The sequence below is a fragment of the Mixophyes fleayi genome, chromosome 12 (assembly GCF_038048845.1).
Source record: "Mixophyes fleayi isolate aMixFle1 chromosome 12, aMixFle1.hap1, whole genome shotgun sequence".
Classification (NCBI taxonomy): Eukaryota; Metazoa; Chordata; class Amphibia; order Anura; family Limnodynastidae; genus Mixophyes; species Mixophyes fleayi.
This window is the reverse complement of record NC_134413.1, coordinates 20,058,128-20,077,103: the sequence shown is the minus strand read 5'-3', so window position 1 is coordinate 20,077,103 and position 18,976 is coordinate 20,058,128. Positions and strand designations below refer to the sequence as shown.

Genomic DNA, 18,976 nt, shown 5'->3' with positions numbered 1-18,976 from the left:
GGCAATAATTAAATGCTACATCGGATGAGTCACATAGGTCGAGCCTCCCTTGATCTATGAAGCACTGTACGTCATAAGCCTGTTGGCTGCCAGGTCAATGGGGCAACGGCGTCTCTACCTGTGTTTGTAACAGGAAATCCAAAACCAAATTCTCATATGTGAAACGTAATGTAATGTGTTTCTCCATACTCTCCATTAGCACAAGTGCATTGATAATAGAACATGGCACATTTGCAAGCACAGGGGTTTTGAAAGCGCGTGTATGTGACTGAACCCATAGACTTCCATTTGTTCTATTCTTAATGCACTTTTCTTTCTTTTAATTGAGGGTGCTTAGATATGAGCGACCGATCAGCACCAATGTTGCCAGTGAGTGTAACTTAGCATGGCATGAGTCTACCTCTTCTCCTACTCAAACGGTGTCCTGCAGCATTTACAAATAATTCTCATAATCCACTGCTGCATTATTTTACTATAATGGGCATTTAAAGGAAGTGAGTGCACTGTTCAGCTGGGCGACCAGGAGAGGCAACATAGATGGAGACATGAAAACAAAGGGTATGGAGGACCCTGCTCATTAGAGAGCTTACATTCTAAGTGGAAGAGGACACAGCTGAAACAAGAGGAGCGAGTGTGGCTTAGAGTGGAGATTAGAACAGCTGTGAGGTTGCATTAGTGTGAATAGTATCATTGGGGTAAGCTTTAAAAAAGAGATGGGTTTTAGAGAACGTCTAAAACTTTGAAGACTGTGGGAAAGTCTGATTGAGCATGGTAGGGAATTCCATAAGTAGGGAGCATCACGGGAGAAGTCTTGTAGGCAGGACTGAGAGGTGGTTACCAGAGACGAGACAAGGCGCACGTCAGAGGTAGATCTAAGAGGGTGGGAGGGAGAGTATTTTGATATGAGATTTGAGATGTATGCAGGGGTAGTGGTGTTGAGGGCTTTGTAGGGAAGGGTGAGTAATTTGAATTGGATTCTGGAGGACACAGGGAGCCAGTGTAGGGATTTGCAAAGTGGTGCAGCAGATGTGGATCGGTGAGAAAGGAAGAACAATCCTGCAGCAGCATTTAAGATGGATTGAAGTGTGAATATATGGGTGTTTTTAAGGAGGAATCGACAGGACTGGGAGAGAGTCTAGATGTGAGGAATAAAGCAGATTCTGGAGTCAGGCGTGACACCAAGGCAGCGGGCTTAGGAGACTGAGGAAATTGTTGTCTTATTGACCGTGAGGGACATTTGAGGGGAGGTCCAGGTCCGAATAGGACCAGAAACTTAGGAGCGTCACAGCTGGGACCCTAAATTCTTCAGAAGTTTTAGGACCAGTCTGCAACGCCATAATCTTCACTCCGTTTATTGCATGGAACATAATTCACACCATGGATATTAGACAGATTTCCTAACCCTGAACCTTTTTTTACGTTATGAAAACTTAACGTACAGCCACTAATAATATTTATTTAACATGAAAATGTTTTCAGAAAGTAATGCAACAGGTGCGGTGAATGTTCTAAGTAGATCTCTAGACTCGGTACGATGTTCTGTGTTTACTAATCATTGTCATTTTTGTTTTGACTGATGCAATTTCTTTATTTATTTGCATCACTAAATTGCATCATGCAACCCTGATATTTAATTTGGCTTTAGCGCAGGATCTGATTCTTCTGCAGATGATGATACTAGCTAGCATCCTGTAAGTACAATGAAGTTCACAGTGCACCCTGAATAAGATTTCCTCTGCTCAGTCGTGCAGTGCCTGACAAAACAGGGCCGAAGCCTTTTACAGGAAACTTCCTGAAACTCCTTGCTTTCCTCGTACTATATTTGGTTGCTCCGTGCCTATAGGACGTGACCTTCTGAAAGTCACTTTCACCCCCAAGAACTCTGCATGGCTGACTATTATAATGGTGTGAGTTGGTGTAACCTGAAGATTCTTGTGATGGTAGTGCCTTGCTTTCACTTACTGTTGATAATATTCTAAGTACCTAATATTAGACTTCACAGTGTATATATGCAGTTGGTGTGGAGGGGGGATGACATTAAAAATATACATTCATAGGATTTGTTTTCACATAAAAAAAATGCAGAGAAAAATTGCACAGGTCTTAAAGAAATGTCTGATTGCCCAACTTCCAGTCCTTCCAAACTCTACACTGTCATTATTATTATTATTATTATTATTATTATTATTATTATTATTACCATTTATTTATATAGCACCACTGATTCCGCAGCGCTGTGCAGAGAACTCACTCACATCAGTCCCTGCCCCATTGGGGCTTACAGTCTAAATTCCCTAACATACACAGACACACAGACTAGGGTCAATTTGTTAGCAGCCAATTAACATACTAGTATGTTTTTGGAGTGTGGGAGGAAACCAGAGCACCTGGAGGAAACCCACGCAAACACAGGGAGAACATACAAACTCCTCACAGATAAGGCCATGGTCGGGAATTGGAACTCATGACCCCAGTGCTGTAAGGCAGAAATGCTAAACACTTAGCCACCGTGCTGTGTTAAATTAGAAGTGAGAAGTGATTTTTGATTTGGCTGTGGGTTACCTTACCAAGAGTCGTAGCCAAGTGGTGTTTGGACATATGTAGCAAGTTTATGCTCTGCTGCTGAAATAAAATAAGTGATGTACAAGGCCAGGATTTGATGGTGACGGGGGTAATATTACTGATAGTTTGTGCCCTTATTTCCATGGTTTATAAATGTGGGATCCAGTTGCCTATGCAATATATTGTTGTTTGTTTTGTTGCAGCGTTTATTTAAAAATAAAGTGACAAAAGCCCTGTGTGGTTTGTCCTTTCCCTCAGTCTTCCAAATTACACATGCCTCTATAGCCATATTTTAGTCACTCCCATCCGAGAGTGGTTAACTACGTTTCCCAACATGCCCGATAATGAGCCAGTTGGTTTTATGAGGCATCACGGTTGTTTTCGGGACACACATGCTGAATTACCGGCCCGATTGTCTTGATATCCCAGCATTAATATGTGACTGAATCGAGCCCTTTGTCCTGTTCATCCTTAGAATGTTGGGAGCAGCTCAGAATGTCTCCTTTCAAAGACATTGTTTCACTTGTCCTTTCTACAGGTTTTATATTGAGCTGTAAACAGTCATTGTTTGCCTGGCTTTTCCGACTTTATTGCATTTCCCAGAGGTCGTGGAAGGAAGGAAATGGCTGAGCTCTCCTTACTTAAATGTATGACTAAGTCTGTTTCTGAAGTGTGAACAACACAGGCCTTTGCCTTTAAGTTTTACTATTTGTTTTGTGTGTGTGTGTGTGTGTGTGTGTGTGTGTGTGTGTGTGTGTGTGTGTGTGTGTGTGTGTGGTTCTTCAATCAGAGTTTATTGTTGATTTTGAAAATGTAATAAAATGACAGTCATTATGATTGTGATAGGGGTGTTGGCATCAGGCTGAGATAATAAGATATTGCGCCTCTCCCATTCGGTGTGGGCCAGAAAGTGACATTTGGGTTGTGAAGGGCAGGAAAGTCATCTCTCCTGTTTTTACCGATGGGATTTATGAGAGTGATGTCCTCACTCCTAAACTGCTGATTACCTGGCTATATTGTCAATTTTTATTGCTACTGTGGATTCTCAACTCTCTGAAACATTATCTATGGTACTGTGTTTATGAGCAGTAAAACTAGCAATACAATGAGAATTTCTTAATGTTATCCTTATATATTTTTCTGCCCACAATACCTACTGACCATTTCACTTCAGTTTTCTTCCCACCCGTTACCCGTGTGTCCATTACGATATACACACGTGTCTACCTATGCATTGCTTGTCATCCATGTCCTACATCATACCTCCTCCAATGTATGTGCTAAGTTGTGATTTATATTTCTAAAAGTCCTGCAGTTTGCTGAAATGTGTCCGTAGCTAAGAATGTAACTTAAAGATAAAGGGCCTGATTCATTAAGGATCTTAACTTGAGAAACTTCTTATTTCAGTCTCCTGGACAAAACCATGTTACAATGCAAGGGGTGCAAATTAGTATTCTGTTTTGCACATAAGTTAAATACTGACTGTTTTTTCATGCAGCACACAAATATCAACTTTAAATGTCAGTGTACAAATAAGCTATCAAGTATTTGTGTGCTACATGAAAAAACAGTCAGTATTTAACTTATGTGCAAAACAGAATACTAATTTGCACCCCTTGCATTGTAATATGGTTTTGTCCAGGAGACTGAAATAAGAAGTTTCTCAAGTTAAGATCCTTAATGAATCGGGCCCAAAGAATGTATCTCCTTACAGTAATGCTTTGACAGCTGCGTATGATGCTCTGCATGATAGCCGTCACAATACGTGACCGGTGGAGGAGACCATCACCCTTATTACATATGCTGTCTTGCAGACCCCTGCCTATACATTCCTCGGTTCGCTCACATGCTGGAATTCGGAGATAAAAATCATGAAGTGTCCATGACGGCTTTGAGACTGGTCCAGAGGATGAAGAGGGATTGGATGCACACAGGACGGCGCCCATCTGGGCTCTGCGGTGCCGGTACAGTAACTGCATATCGTCTCCTCATTGCTAATTGGTTATATTTCAGGAAAATGCATAAACTTGTTTCTGTGGATGTTGCTCAATTCGAGCCACCTGGCTTGTTGCACTGGAGGATCCTTTGTAGCTTAAATGAACAATTTGAGGGTGAAATTAAGAATCTTGTATATACAATGTCTAACGTGTCATAATAAATATGCTTAGACTTTGAAATCACCTAAGGCCAGTTACACCCTGGTGTCTAAAAGCATGCTTATAACTAAAAGCATGGAAGCCTGTATATACCGTACCCACCTCCCGCCTGTGGTCAGTGTGGTGCTCGCAGTGGAATGTCCTTCACCCCATTGTTCATGATTAAAATGCATTGTCACTAGTTGTTTTGTTTTGGTCCATACATATAGCCCTGACTATCAGTCGGCACTTACACATGACCTGTAGTTGGTGCAATTGACACTGCTTGAAAGCACGTACACAAGAGATGTCTTGAGCTTGAATAGGCCGCACATGTGTACCCACACCCTTACTGTACTTTCCTATGTCCGTCCAGCCCCGTAGGCTGTTAGAAGTGTGAATTGCATGCGCTAGTGTTCACTGGTATAAATCCCGTTCTGGCGAATTTGCAGTGTAATTTCATGCAAGATACAGCGCACAAAATGGACTTGTGTCCACAGATTAATCAGGCTCATTATGTGAGTGAAATTTAATGTTTGTATGTAATCTAATTTTATATGTAATATAAGGATAGCCACCAGGGAGTTTCGTGACCATGTTAAAGAACAATGCATAGGAATATCCTTATGTTACAGTAAGGGGGGGTTATTATTCCTTATAATAAACAAATTTCAAGTTGCTAATATTCGGTGCTCCTCATACCCAGGTGTGTTCTCATTGACTCTTACACATTCCATCATGGAACACTTGAGTCGTCTAATGTCTTTTGGCCTGTTGAAGGATGCTATAGGAAGACTGTGTGCCATGGTATGGACAAACACACACACACACACACACACACACACACGCGCACACACACACACACTTGCTGACCTTTTATTTTAGATAAAATTGTATTTTTATAAGTTTAGTTTGTCTCTTCAGTTCTGCAAATGCCTGCAATTCTTGGGAATAAATGAAAGCAATGAATTCTATAAAATGGTCATTACATAATAAGCACAATGCAGTTATATCAAGGTTTACTTTCTTATTAGAGATTCTCTGTGACATTTGTGTTCATTGTTCCCTATTGACCTGAACACGATGGGGGGGAGAGGGGTTGTTATGGCCAGACTCTGCGATATCGCCTGGGATATAGGGCAGCCGACTCATTGCGAGTGGTCTAAAAACGACCAAGATACCCGATAATGATATTAAAACCGATAGGATAATGATCTTGTATGGTGGAAAATACGGTGGGCAGATACCGCCATTTTCACTGGCAGGCTGCAGGGAAGCCAGAACTTCACAGATTTTGATACTTCCATGTTTGTCCAAATTGATGCTCAGGTCGACCCTTAAGAAGCTTTCTCAGTCCCCCCTAATCTAACCTGCAAAAATATACATTAGAACAGCACAAATTTAAAGGCTAACTTTAATATAGTACCCCCACTAACCAACGATTCAACCTCCCAACCCCCCTACACACCTACCCCCTTTCCTTCTCAAGTTATAGGTACCTGTAACAGCATAAACTTTGATAGACAATAAGCGAGAAGATCTTGTGGCTTATTTATGGTCCTTCAAAATAATAACATTTATAGTGAACAAATGTAATGTGTGATCGGTGTTATACAAAGACAAATTGAAGCTGTTGTAAGAAAAATTGTTGAAATATTGACCTATGTTAAATATTTGTTGAAATACTCACGAAGATTAAAATCCATGTACGTGATAATGGACACAGTGACGGAAGCAATTTTGGGGTTTGGTTGTGTTCTCGTGGATATTGGTCCAGCATTTCTGGAGTCAACAGATAGAAAACCCAGAAAACTAGACGGTAGCAAAAATTTCTTGCTTAGTAGAGACAGTCAGCTGCTTTTCAAGCCACAGTTTTTATATTGTCACAACAAAGATAAAAGCAGAAAATAAGACAATGGAATGTTGATAGTAAATCATAGCAAAAATCGGAGTAAAACATCTCACCATAAAAATAGAGTGAAGGATAAGTTATAATGCCTAGGAAAAAAGTTCTGCTACTTGCCTGGCACAAGTGAATAAAATAAGAAAAAGTAAATTGACAACAACGAGCTCATATTAACGGCTTGATGACCGTCAGAATTACCCCTCTTCATCACCAGGAGAATTTTCAGTTTTTCTATGCTTCATACACATAGACGTTAAAATAACATGCGATTAGTACAATGCTTCTAAACAAGTCTGACCATGGAGTCCATTGTGTCTAATTTCGGCGCCCTACGATAGCCTTGCTTCGCAGTTCTTGAATGCTTCTTGCTCCATTCAATGGGGCATATTCAATTGTTTGAATTCCCCGCGGCGTTAAAACTATTACCGGTATTACGGTAATAGTAAGCTGGATTTCAGCTCGTGGCTCAGGGAGCTGCGAGCTGAAATCCAGCGAGAAAATTACCGTAATACCGGTATTTATGCGCACTATTACCGTAATGACGGTAATAGTGCGCCTGCCGCAATATTTTTGGCTGTAACGCCAACAATTGAATATGCCCCAATGTGTGTAGCCAAGTAGAAACCCTAGCTAACAAATGCATGTTCAATACACCAGCCATTCGTTTCAATGGGGCTTCTACATGTAACGCATACACTGAAAATGTCATTGAAATTAATGGAAAAGTTCCGTACATGTATCAACGGTTTGGGGTTTTTTGCTTGTTTTTTTTCAATATCACTTCACTGTTTTTTTTTAGTAATCTGGATTGTCTTAAACCAGTGATTTCCGTTGTGATTAACTAAACTAATCATAGATTTCCCCTGTTCTATACTTAGCACTATGAAATTGGTGATTGCAGAGACGTTGTGATCTCTGGCTATTTGTTTACCTACATATTCCCCCAAACCTAAAATCCTATTGCTCCATGATACTCCCCCGGGATATTCTTTTCCATTGGTTGACTGTGCAAGATAGGCAAGGCTCCCGTTGTACAATCTCATGTACCGTGAGAAACATAAGTGGAAACGTTGGCATTTGCATCAATTGTACAATTTTGTACTCCGGTTATACAGTGTTCACTCCATTGATGATCAAAGCTCCATAGTCACAGATGGTATAATCACATCACATATGTAACTAAACTCTTCTTTAGGAACTCCCGAGTCCCAATACAGATTGAAGAGAAAACATATAAGTTGTCCTAGGTGAACGTTTACTATTAGGAATGTAGTTTATCCTGCTGGCAATAGACGTATCTTGCCAGAGAAAAGTGTCATTCAGATCAATATTTTAGCTCTCTTGTCTTGTGGCCTCTTGATATTTAATAAGAGTCTTCAGATGCTTAGTCACTGGTGCCAGTAGAAATGTATCCGCTCTAAGTAGGCAATGTCCAGCACGTTCAAAGGTGTAGCTGTAGGCGTTTAACCTGACGCGTTTCTCTTCTGCAGATTCATTAGACACACATTTCATATCATGACCTGGACATCACTACAGAATAGATGAGCTTATGATGAATGCACTGTGAAGTCTCGTGGATAACTGGCCTAAGGCAACAATATACACAGTGGCTTTTGCAGTGTTTTTTTTTTTTTCCAACCACATTGTATTTATATGCACACTTACTGTCCGTTTTTTGTGTTTACTATGCATTTAGATGTGTATACAAAGTCGTCCAATCTTTGGGGGGAATTCAAATACCCCCGAATTAGCGCGGCGTTAAAGTGGTTACAGTTATTACCGTAATTTTAACCCGGCTTTCTGCTGCGAGCAAAAAGCCGACGATGAAACTACCGCAATGATAATTAAGAGCATTATTACCGTAATAATAATTAGGCACATTATTACCATAATAACGGTAGTAATGCGCAGGCCGCCTTGCTTTTACCGGTAATGCGGCCAATTGAAGTCCCCTTGTTTTTAATCACAATGAGTTTATAAGAACGTAAAAACATAAATATGGACGTTTCATTTGGTCCAGTGATTTTTATTTTCTCAGCTATTTACATGTGCTTAACTTGTGTTAGAACAGTGGTCAGGGAACAGGGGTAAATTACCCCAAATGAAATTCCTGGGGGTAATGCTGCCGATTCACATGCTGTCAGTTGGATTGTAGACCCCTTTAAATGTGAAATTGCTGTTGAACCAGAAGAGCCTCAAGGGTTGGCAGAGGCACTTCTTGAGCTTTGATGCAATAATGAAGCACGTATTGCATTTGAAAACAAAGCAGATCTGTCATATTTTTGGGTGTCAACAGCTGCAAAGGCATTCAAAATTGCATATGAGGAGGCAGTCAAAAAGTTGCTGCCTTTTGCAACAATCTACCTTTGCGAACAAGGATTTTCCACTCTAACGAACATAAAAACAAAGCAGAGAAATCGATTGGACGCTGAAGACTGTATCCAAATTGCTCTGACATCAAAATGCCCCAATATTGATGCTCTCGTATCAAAAATGAAGCAACATCATTTCTCCAAAACCTGAAGTTTTGAAGTTGAAGCTTTCAAAGAAATTTTGAATAGATTCAATAAAATTTTGAATTCCAATAATTAATAATATATGATTTCCTTCCTTTCAAATCAAGGGGGTAACGTCGGCGTATCTAAATATATTTGGGGGTAAAAGGTAAAAAAGTTCCCTGACCCCTGTGTTAGAAGGAAGAAGGTTTGAGTGAGAGGACCAATCAGAAGGCACAGTCACGGAGACTGTGGCTTCTGATTGGATTTGGCACACACTCCCTTTTCTCCACAGCTATTTTAAAGTGATGAACTTGAAGGGTTTGCCGATTAGGTGGTAATGTAGCTTTAAATTCCTGCAAGATTGGCCAGTGTATTATATTACTATCCACACCAACTTATCATTTTATCTCATTGCACTTTCTATTACAGAAAGCTTTAAATCTTAAAAGGGGGAAAATGACCTTTCGGATATGACCTATTCAGCCTGCATTATAGCTATGCAGAGGCCATTCGACGGGAACGTTTTCACTAGGAAATATCGTTGTCATAAACCAAGCTCGCAAATAAATGGACTTTTAGGCAATTTAATTGCCAAGCTAATATGAAATGCATCATTGGATACTATGTGTTTTCTGTAAATGTGTTTTCCTCCGTCGTCTAATGGCGAAGACCGAAAACATTAGGAGTTCAGATGATTATAGATTGCACATTAGTTATGATACATAGTCTCCATCTGCTCTTATTGTAAGCTAGACTATTGTAATTCTCCCAGAGTCCTTTGCGCCTGACTGTGTAGCATGTTTATTCTGTAGATGCTATTTGTTTTGTGAGGGCTGGAAAGAATCCTAATGGGTCCTAATCCTCAAAATGTATCGCTATATAACAGGGCTTTGTACACACCAAGAGAGCGATTTCCTTTTCAGAAAAATATGCCGCTTATGTGGATAATGTTTATTTAAGTACAGGCATGTATTCCATAGTTCACAGTATTTTGAAAATTAGTTTAGGAAAAATACCCATAAAATATTTCTCAAGCGTTATTGCTTTGATATGAAGTGTTGTGCAGTATTCTCGCTAGCTTCCTTATTTCTTGGAATATGACTTAATTTTTCTTTTAGGTACCAGCTTTTTTTTTTTTGGTCTCGTACATCGGAACGTAATCCTATTAATTTATTAAAGTGGTGCTAAGGCTTAACTCTATTTTGATATTTCATGCTTGTATTAGAAGAGCTGGGGTGGGGTTTACTAATACTAGATACTATTTTAAAGAGTAGAAGTCTCCTGCGGATCCACCTGGGATTCCAATCTTTACTCTGGAACCTCCGCAGCTGCTGTCATTTTCTGAGCCCTACAGATGACTCAATGAATCCACCAGATAACATTGCGTTTTAGCTGGCGGGGGCAATGCTGCACCCCTTACGGTACCTAGAAAATGATAGCATGTGCATCAGTTCCAGCAGCTCCACGTTTGTCCTAGTGTGAAGCCTCCTTGAAGGTAAATTCTCTTTTCAGTTCTTGAAGACCTGCCACAGGTTGGGGTTAACACCACTATTATCTAACCCAGTGTTGGCTTAACCTGTGACACTCCAGGTGTTGTGAAACTACAAGTCCCATCATGCTTTGCCAATATATAGCAGCTTATTGCTGGAAGGGTATGCTGGGACTTGTAGTTTCACAAACACCTGGAGTGTCACCGGTTAGCCAACACTGATCTAACCTCTGTGGGTTAATGCCGGACATGCCAATTTTAATGACATGCGTTCATTTCACCTTTATGGAGATCAACGTCTCTTTTTTGGGACTCGGTGGCAGTGAAGGGGTAAATGATTTTCTGTGACCTTGTGAGAAATAAATCTGCGTTAAATGCAGTCGTTCAGATGTAGGTTTGCACAGCATGTGTGATTTGTTGTGTTTTGAAGGCCAGTATATATTGATATATTGCAGAGCTTAGTCAAAAGGGAGAACTATATTTATTGTCCACTTTTTATAGATCATCTTTAAATGGCCCCTATAAAACCATGCCATATCAAGGCACAAAATAATACAGGGTGTTGAGCGTATCCTGAATGTTTTTCAACGGCGTAGGTTTCACTCCGTTGAAGCAAATGAAAGGTTTACAGCACTTACCAGACCTCACAAGCTAATAGCTAGGTTTGTAAACCTGAGCTGAGACGGCCGCTTGTATTTCCTGCTGCCTAGAATACCAAGCAGCATTGCCGTGTGCTCGGTGTCACTGCGGTGACATTCCTGTGACTGGCACCGAGCACCTTGTCCTGTTTACTCACCAGTTATGCTGACTGTAACTTTCTCATCCTTGCAGCTCTCCTGGTGGCATCCAGAATGCACGATTTCCGACGCACTATTAAAGAGGTCATCAGAGTAGTGAAGGTTTGCGAATCGACACTGAGGAAGCGGTAAGAATTATACATTCGTGACAATGTTTTGCGTTCTGTAGGACCCTGTTTTTCTTTCACGGTTATCCACCAGAGTCTTCATGTTCAGTTTAAATTTTTCAGTTCTTGGAATGTTGTTTAAATTACATTCACTGCTAATTGCAAGCTAAGTTCTGGTATGCCTTAGAATGTGTGGGCAGCATGGTGGCTCAGTGGTTATGACCCCAGTGCTGTGAGGCAGAAGTGCTGAGTTCAATTCCCGACCATGCCTTTATCTGTGTGGAGTTTGTATGTTCTCCCTGTGTTTGCATGGGTTTCCTCCGGGTGCTCCGGTTTTCTCCCACACTCCAAAAATATACTAGTAGGTTAATTGGCTGCTATAAAAAAAAAATATTGACCCTAGTCTCTTGCGCTCTCTCTCTCAGAATTAGACTGTAAGCTCCAATGGGGCAGGGACTGATGTGAATGAGCTTTGTACAGCGCTGCGGAATCAGTGGCGCTATATAAATAAATGATAATGATGATCAAATGTAACTTGTACAGAACAATATTACACTAGCAATGCTATTAGTTGCTATGCGCAAATGGGTTACAAGAGGATCATGGGTAACCACACTAGTTTGTATAAAGACCTACATTTCGCATAGTTGACAACAAGCTTAGACCTTCTTTTTCAGTGTGCTATGACAAAAGGTGACCCTATTATAGAATAGCACAAATCTTTAGTACATATCTTTCTGGAATTGCAAATAATCTCATCATAGCTACTTCGCACGTACTGTTATTGCGTGTCGACCTCAAACTGTATATATCAGTGAAAACTGGCCAACCACCCAATAAACAAAAGAGCTGTTTATTGCTACACTGATAGATTGTCTCATCCAAAATCTAACATTTAGTCAAGACTTCGCCCAAGGAGCTTTCCTTGCTAGGGCGTCCTCCGCAGGAGAACTCTGCTTTTTTTTTCTATATATACACGCATGCTGTGCTGCAAAAAGGCCACATTGTAAAGCCTTTGAATCCTTCTAAAATGAAAGATTAAAAGTGAAAAGTAACAACTCTGAACCCTTCCATCAGCCGGCTCCCTGCAGGGGCGAGTGCTTAAGTGCACTCGTAGTGTCCCCTGATCTCTGGGGGTCTAGTGAGTGCTTCCTTATCCAGCATACTCCTTTCTTCTGTGTTTTTTTTTAAATGCTATATGTGGTGATTAAGGCAGCCAACCGTTATTAATGTAAAGGAATTGGAGGAAATCAAAGCTACAGTAACATTTAAAACAATTTCTCATCGGAATCAACCTGTTTAGTTATGTAATTGTAACAAGGGGCCGTGTCTATTGTTTGTGAAGAAGCAGGTAGTGTTTGTCAGCCGAGCCGTTGAAATGTTTATATATACAAGACATTCCTGTGCAGATATCATCCGAAATGACAGCTTGATTTCCTCTGACAGAAGGTAAATGACTGAACTGAATCTTTAATGCCAGACAAGCCGGAGATGACTAAAATATTACTGTATTTACTGTGTGACTCAACAAAGCCTGATTGTCCATTTTAAAATGATCCTGTGCGGCTTTCATCCTAGACGTTTACGGTTATTACAGAGAAAGGAAGGCGGAAAATGAGTTTTCAGTGTTTTCTTGAAGGAATGTTGTAGAATTGAGTTTGTCAGAGCCGGGATTAAGATAAAAACCCTAGACATGTGAGACAACTATAATCTTGGGAGATGGATGATACTTGTCAGTTTTCTGGGTGAGTCAGTGACAAGCATGCTTCTTTTTTAAAGTGCACCACTTGACTCCACATAGCGGAGGCAGCCATTTTTGTAAGGTCTTGCCCCTGCAATAAACTGCATATTTTAGGAGGGGGTGGTGTGGATAGACGACACCATTAAGGCCATACCCCCATCCGCACAATCCGCCTCATAGTCCAGCCATGTCTCCCAAGGCCACACACAAGGGTACTTATGTCTCAGTGATGAGTAAATTGGTAGGCTGCGTTCTCATGAATTTTGGTAAAGCCCAAAATATGGCTTCTTCTAAGGTGTTGTAGATAGGTTCACTATTATTTTATTTAGCATAGATGTCATTGCTAAATTAACCAATGTTACTTTCACTTCCAGCTATAGTTTATTCACCTAGGACATTGGAAAGAAGAAAGTCTATTAAATCTATATTGACTGCTGCTTAAAAAGAGGAAATACATCTCTTGCAATTATCTTACCCCTTTTCCATCTTCTTTACCGCACACGTTTTCTTTTTTTAAATTAATTTCCTCCAGTTCATAATAAGATGATATGAAGACTTTTTTTTCTATACATGTTTCTGTGACTTCAGGCCTCGTACACAGAGGCGTTATTTTAAGGTGTTTAATGCATGTTCTCAACGTCTATTAAAATTAGATGCTGACTTTGCAAAAAATAATGTAAGCGAATGGACTTGTCTACGGCCTTTCTGACATGCGTTTCCTTTAGCCTTGCTTTGTGTTGGTTTCTGTTTTTCCTGCAACGTTCAGAAGTGTTAACGCACTATAAAATATTATGGAGTCCTATGAGAACGCTCATTACATACATAGTACAGGATGTTGCCTGTAAGCTTTGAGACCCGTTAATGAATACACTTATAGCAATGTTAAAGTGAGATCAAAGTACAAGGCTTTGTCTACACTTTATACACTTCTGATGCATAGTTTTCTAGCAGAGGCACAGATAAAGTTGATAATAATAATGTGCAGATCATCATCAATTTTGGGGTAAAAATGTTCAGCAAAAACATGTTTTCGCCAAGGTCCACCCTTTCTTTACTTGTCAGTCTGTTTGCAAATGATTGGTGTATGTGCAGAGATAAATCAGATGGCAACATCTAACTGCCTTTCGTTGAATAAACTGTAGAAAGGGGTTAAAGTGAGCCAGAGACATGGCAAATGTGTTCCCAGTTTGGCAATTTTAGACCCGATTGGTTTGAATTGACATTTTTGTAATGGCCCAAAATGCATTGGTTTGATCAGGATCTCATTGGGTTTTTATGGGACTGCACACACAATCCTATCAGCCGACTGATTGCATTGCACCAAACACTGTAGGCTTGGCAGTTTTGCCTTTGTTTGTGGCAGGTTTGTTTACATTACAGATATGGACATTCAGTGGTCGTCCAGAACAACCTTATCACCATTTTACTACAGTGTCTTAGTCCCGCACAGGTTACGTTCAAGCAGGAGTTTACAAAAACCTTCAAGACAGCCAAACTTTAGCATGTAACCATAGAAGGTATTTATTTAGTCATTTGTATTTTGTCCTGTGTAATTGATGCAGCTCCGTGCATTTTGCAGGCTAACAGAATTTGAAGACACACCAACAAGTCAATTAACAATAGATGAGTTTATGAAGATAGATTTGGATCAGGAATGTGATCCTCCTTCCTTCACCGCAGGTCAGAGGAAGGTCCGGATACAGCAGGTAAAGTGTTGTACCTATATCCTAGCCCACCGAGTCAGATTTCTGGAACCCCATGTTGATTAAGCCATGCAGTGTTCCTGTTACAAGCTGAAGGCCCTGTTGTATTGAAGATAAAAATTAAGTGCCTAAATGGGTAGAGGGGAGCTTTTAATCATTCTGCGAGAGGTGGGTTTGGGTCTCCTGTCAAAATGATGGATAGATACTGCCTTGGCTGGTGCTCAGAAACAGCTGGTGGATTATTCCTATAAAGTAAGATATCAATGGACTGTACTGTGATAGCTAAATCGTGCACTGAAAATAGGGCTTCTGGGAAGTGGTTATCTAGCAGACCAATTGGAAGATACCGGTTAGTGGTCAGAGCTTAGTCTTTATATGACCATCATCTGAAGGATAATACAGGTGTGTGGCATATATGTAGCTTCTGATTCTCTTAGCTGTCTGAGGTCATGCAAATAGTCAGGAGTTTGTTTTACATTTTGAGAGACAGCTGGTGCAGCTGAATTCAATAGGTAGTTTTTTGTTCCTGCTGTATTCCATGATATATAGCTATGAAACACGAAAACGTGATACAGACCACTAATGGCAGTCCAATGTTTTGTCTTCTTTCCAGCTTGAACAAGAATTGTCAAAAAAGCTGGATGACGTGGAAGGTAATATTGATGCTATAATCTGCTGATTGGCTGATTCTATGAAGCCTTCTTGTTTTACCTCCATATGATAAGATTCTTTGCACCTTATTGTATTCAGTCTGGGATTGCTCCTCATCAGGGATGTCTTCAGTTTTGAAGTGGTTGGGATAACACAACTTGTAGCCAATCATCAGAAAGCTCCACAGCAGCACAGATCATGTCAGGAGATGAGTTTGCCGAACTGGGGGAGGCAGTGACCTGTTCACTTGTGTGATTATGTAAATGATGACAAGGCTCTGTGTGACTTATCATGATGTGAGGAGGGGATCGAGGCAATCTGGAAACCAGAGACTGAAAATTAGATAGGAGAAATAACAGTGTCTCCTAACATGACAGAGTAGTGATATAAAGCACTTGTATATTAGCTGCAAGAAGATTGTGGTGTAAAACATAGTTCATATATTCAACTTGTTTCTATAACAGGAGAAATCACATCCTATCAGGACGAAATTGAGAATGAGTTGGAGAGTAACAGGCCAAAGCCAAGAGGAATGTACGCCTCTTACAGCAAAGATGGTGAGATTTAATGATGTACGACCACTAAAGTTTATTTATGGAAGTTCTTTTTTTTTTTTTTTTTTTTAAGTCCTTTAATGTTGCTGCCATCTCTCCAGTTCTTGCCAAATGTACAGAACATTCTAGGGCCTCGCTGAACATTCTAGGGTCTCGCTGAACATTCTAGGGCCTCGCTGAACATTCTAGGGCCTCGCTGAACATTCTAAAGTTGCACAAAATTCTTAAATTCTGCACATTTTAAGAGCTTGTACATGTATTAAACCTTTTTTATGCTTCGAAATATAGGTCAGTGTCTGTTGCCAAAGCCACAACAATATATGTGTAAATCGATCAAGCGCTATGTTTAACACTTTTAATAATATAGTAATCACACTTACATCAGTTCAATAGGAAAAGACACATAAATGAGTCAGAGTCAGCTGGATACAACCTTGTGTCATCCTCTGTTATGCGTTTCGGATTACTTCTTCTACAGGCAATAGAGGCACTTCTGACAATGCCAAGCAGCTGGTGTTTTAAATAAGAGCTCTCTTTAAGACATAATTGAATCAATTATCACATAATGATGGGAAATGACACGACGCTGGTGTCTATTGCTGAAATCATCTAATAGTGATAAATTGTAAAAAAAAAACAAAAAAAACCCAGTAAAACCAATACCAAAAAACTATACAAAAATATTATTTAAATATACAATACTGTTATATAATGTAATGACTGATGATATTAATAAGAGTTCATATTAAAAACTTTTAAATCAGGTCTCCAAAAACCATTAACATTAAAGTTATATCCGTAAATGCCACAGATACAAAAGTATTTAGAGTGTGTATAACTGTGTGTGTGTGTGTGTGTGTGTGTATGTGTATGTGTGTATATATATATATATATATATATATTTATTTCTGTAGAAGGGCTAATCTATCCAACCCTTTCATCAATGGGAATAGGGTTTCAGAGAACTGTACACATAACGTGTGGTGTTTTTATTAACATTATAAGTCTCGTGTTTTCCATAACTGCACATTTTATGCCTAAATCAGGACAGTTGAGAAGTATGTTTATGCCAGTAAGAGCTTATGAACACCGTACCCTTTAGACCAATAACCCAATGCAGTACGTCATGAAGAAACAACACTAAATGAAAATGTTCTTGGTCTCCATAATTGCATCAGATCTTAAGGGACCACTAAACCGCTAGTGTCCCATACTGGTCAAAAAGCTAATTCTGCAGGCATATGAGATCCTGTGACATCACTCTCTCTGCTCATCTGTGTAGATCAACCAATCACACAGTGAGTTCCTGCGCAGAAAGAATGTAAAGCCATCACTCAGCTTAGTTCTAGAAGCTCCTCCCACATAACATGGCTGCCTCCTGCTGAGGGAGGGAAAGAGCATTGTAGACATATCTAGTTATATACAAACACTCCAGTTGTTTACAGTATTCAGCTCAGTAATGCACATGCCTTGATATATAGTATTGTCAAATAGTAGCTTTACTTAAAGTATATTTCGCCTATTATATAGAATTAGTATTGGGAGAAATAGCGGAGTGTGGTTTTGGGGTATATCTCAGGGCTTGCATTAAATGTAAGTGTAAATTTAATCATAGTCCAAATTTTTTTTCTTCTATTTTACCTTATAAAGCTCTTAAAATACTTTTTTTTTTTATATCTGTGGAGAGGCTTAAATAACTTTGATCACAGGTTGTTTTTCAACCTGTCAGACCAACACTAATTGCTAGACATGTCACATGACTTACGGATTACCTCACAACGTCCATACCTACCTCACAAGGAGTAATTGTAATTACACCAGCAGTAATTGCTCAGTCTACTGCATCCATCAGAAGCAGACAACGTCAGAGAAGTGGAAATTATCCACAATAATGTAAGTAGGACATTCAAAATGATTGAATATGATTATCTACAGTGAACGTACGGAGTACGTTGAAACTGTGTCCCATATAATTGTTTTATACACGTTTCCACTGGTGGCATACATTATTCTGAGGTATAAAGTGAGTTGAGGCTGCATTTTAATGGACATTGGCTCAACTGACAAAATGGCTGCCCCCACTGTGTGTCGCTGGAAGGAGGCCTTTAATAAATCTGTTATGTGTATCCACTAGTGGCAAGAACATGTTGTGACGCTGATTGCTTATTCCAGATGCAGATGACACATCCAGTATGCTCGGAGAAGATGACCGAGAGGACGAGGAGCTGGAAGCCACGGCCAATCACCTAAACAAAGATTTTTACAGTGAAATTGTGGAGAAGACTAAATTACAGTTGTATGAACCTACGATAAAGCCGCTTCCTATAGAATCTCTGCTGGGCCCCCTCCCTACTGCAGCAAGCTTGGGCATCACAGACTCCATCAGGGAATGTATCGAGACCAAGGAGCAAGAAAAGAGTAAGTTCATGACGGTTACTCCCAGTTATTGACAGGGCACCTAGGACACAGTGGTCGTTCTGGAAGGCAGACCGCAAAATGATATCAGCCGTCGGTCGTCTTGTGTTATACATGGCACTGATTATATGTTATCTAATGCCAGATTCTCTTATTAAAGGATCATTCCTGTGACAGTTGAAAGTTCCGTTTTGGGTGAAATGCCCGTTCTATTTCCCCATGGTTGCTTACCTGGGTTGTAGGCTTCAGGAGATCTGGCGGGACTCCTAACATTCTTTGAGCGTCGGCTGCTGCTCCACTCGCTTTTGCGCAGTCCGACAGAAGTCAGGACTATCCCAGGAGGTCTGCGGCACTGTCCTGGCTCCTGTCGTCCCGTTCTTTATTTCAGACCGGCAGCTTGTTATCCACCTATAACATT

The 18,976-nt window shown here is 40.2% G+C and overlaps 1 protein-coding gene across 1 annotated transcript in view; it reads left to right on the top strand.

The window, feature by feature from the left end:
• BRF1 (BRF1 general transcription factor IIIB subunit) overlaps nucleotides 1–18,976 on the top strand; it is a 214,006-nt gene that overhangs the window by 99,491 nt on the left and 95,539 nt on the right. The window contains exons 6-11 of the mRNA XM_075193059.1: nucleotides 4,377–4,526; nucleotides 11,422–11,515; nucleotides 14,815–14,941; nucleotides 15,552–15,591; nucleotides 16,054–16,146; nucleotides 18,316–18,561. Of these exons, the coding sequence (XP_075049160.1) occupies nucleotides 4,377–4,526; nucleotides 11,422–11,515; nucleotides 14,815–14,941; nucleotides 15,552–15,591; nucleotides 16,054–16,146; nucleotides 18,316–18,561 (750 nt within the window). The remainder of the gene's footprint in view (nucleotides 1–4,376; nucleotides 4,527–11,421; nucleotides 11,516–14,814; nucleotides 14,942–15,551; nucleotides 15,592–16,053; nucleotides 16,147–18,315; nucleotides 18,562–18,976) is intronic.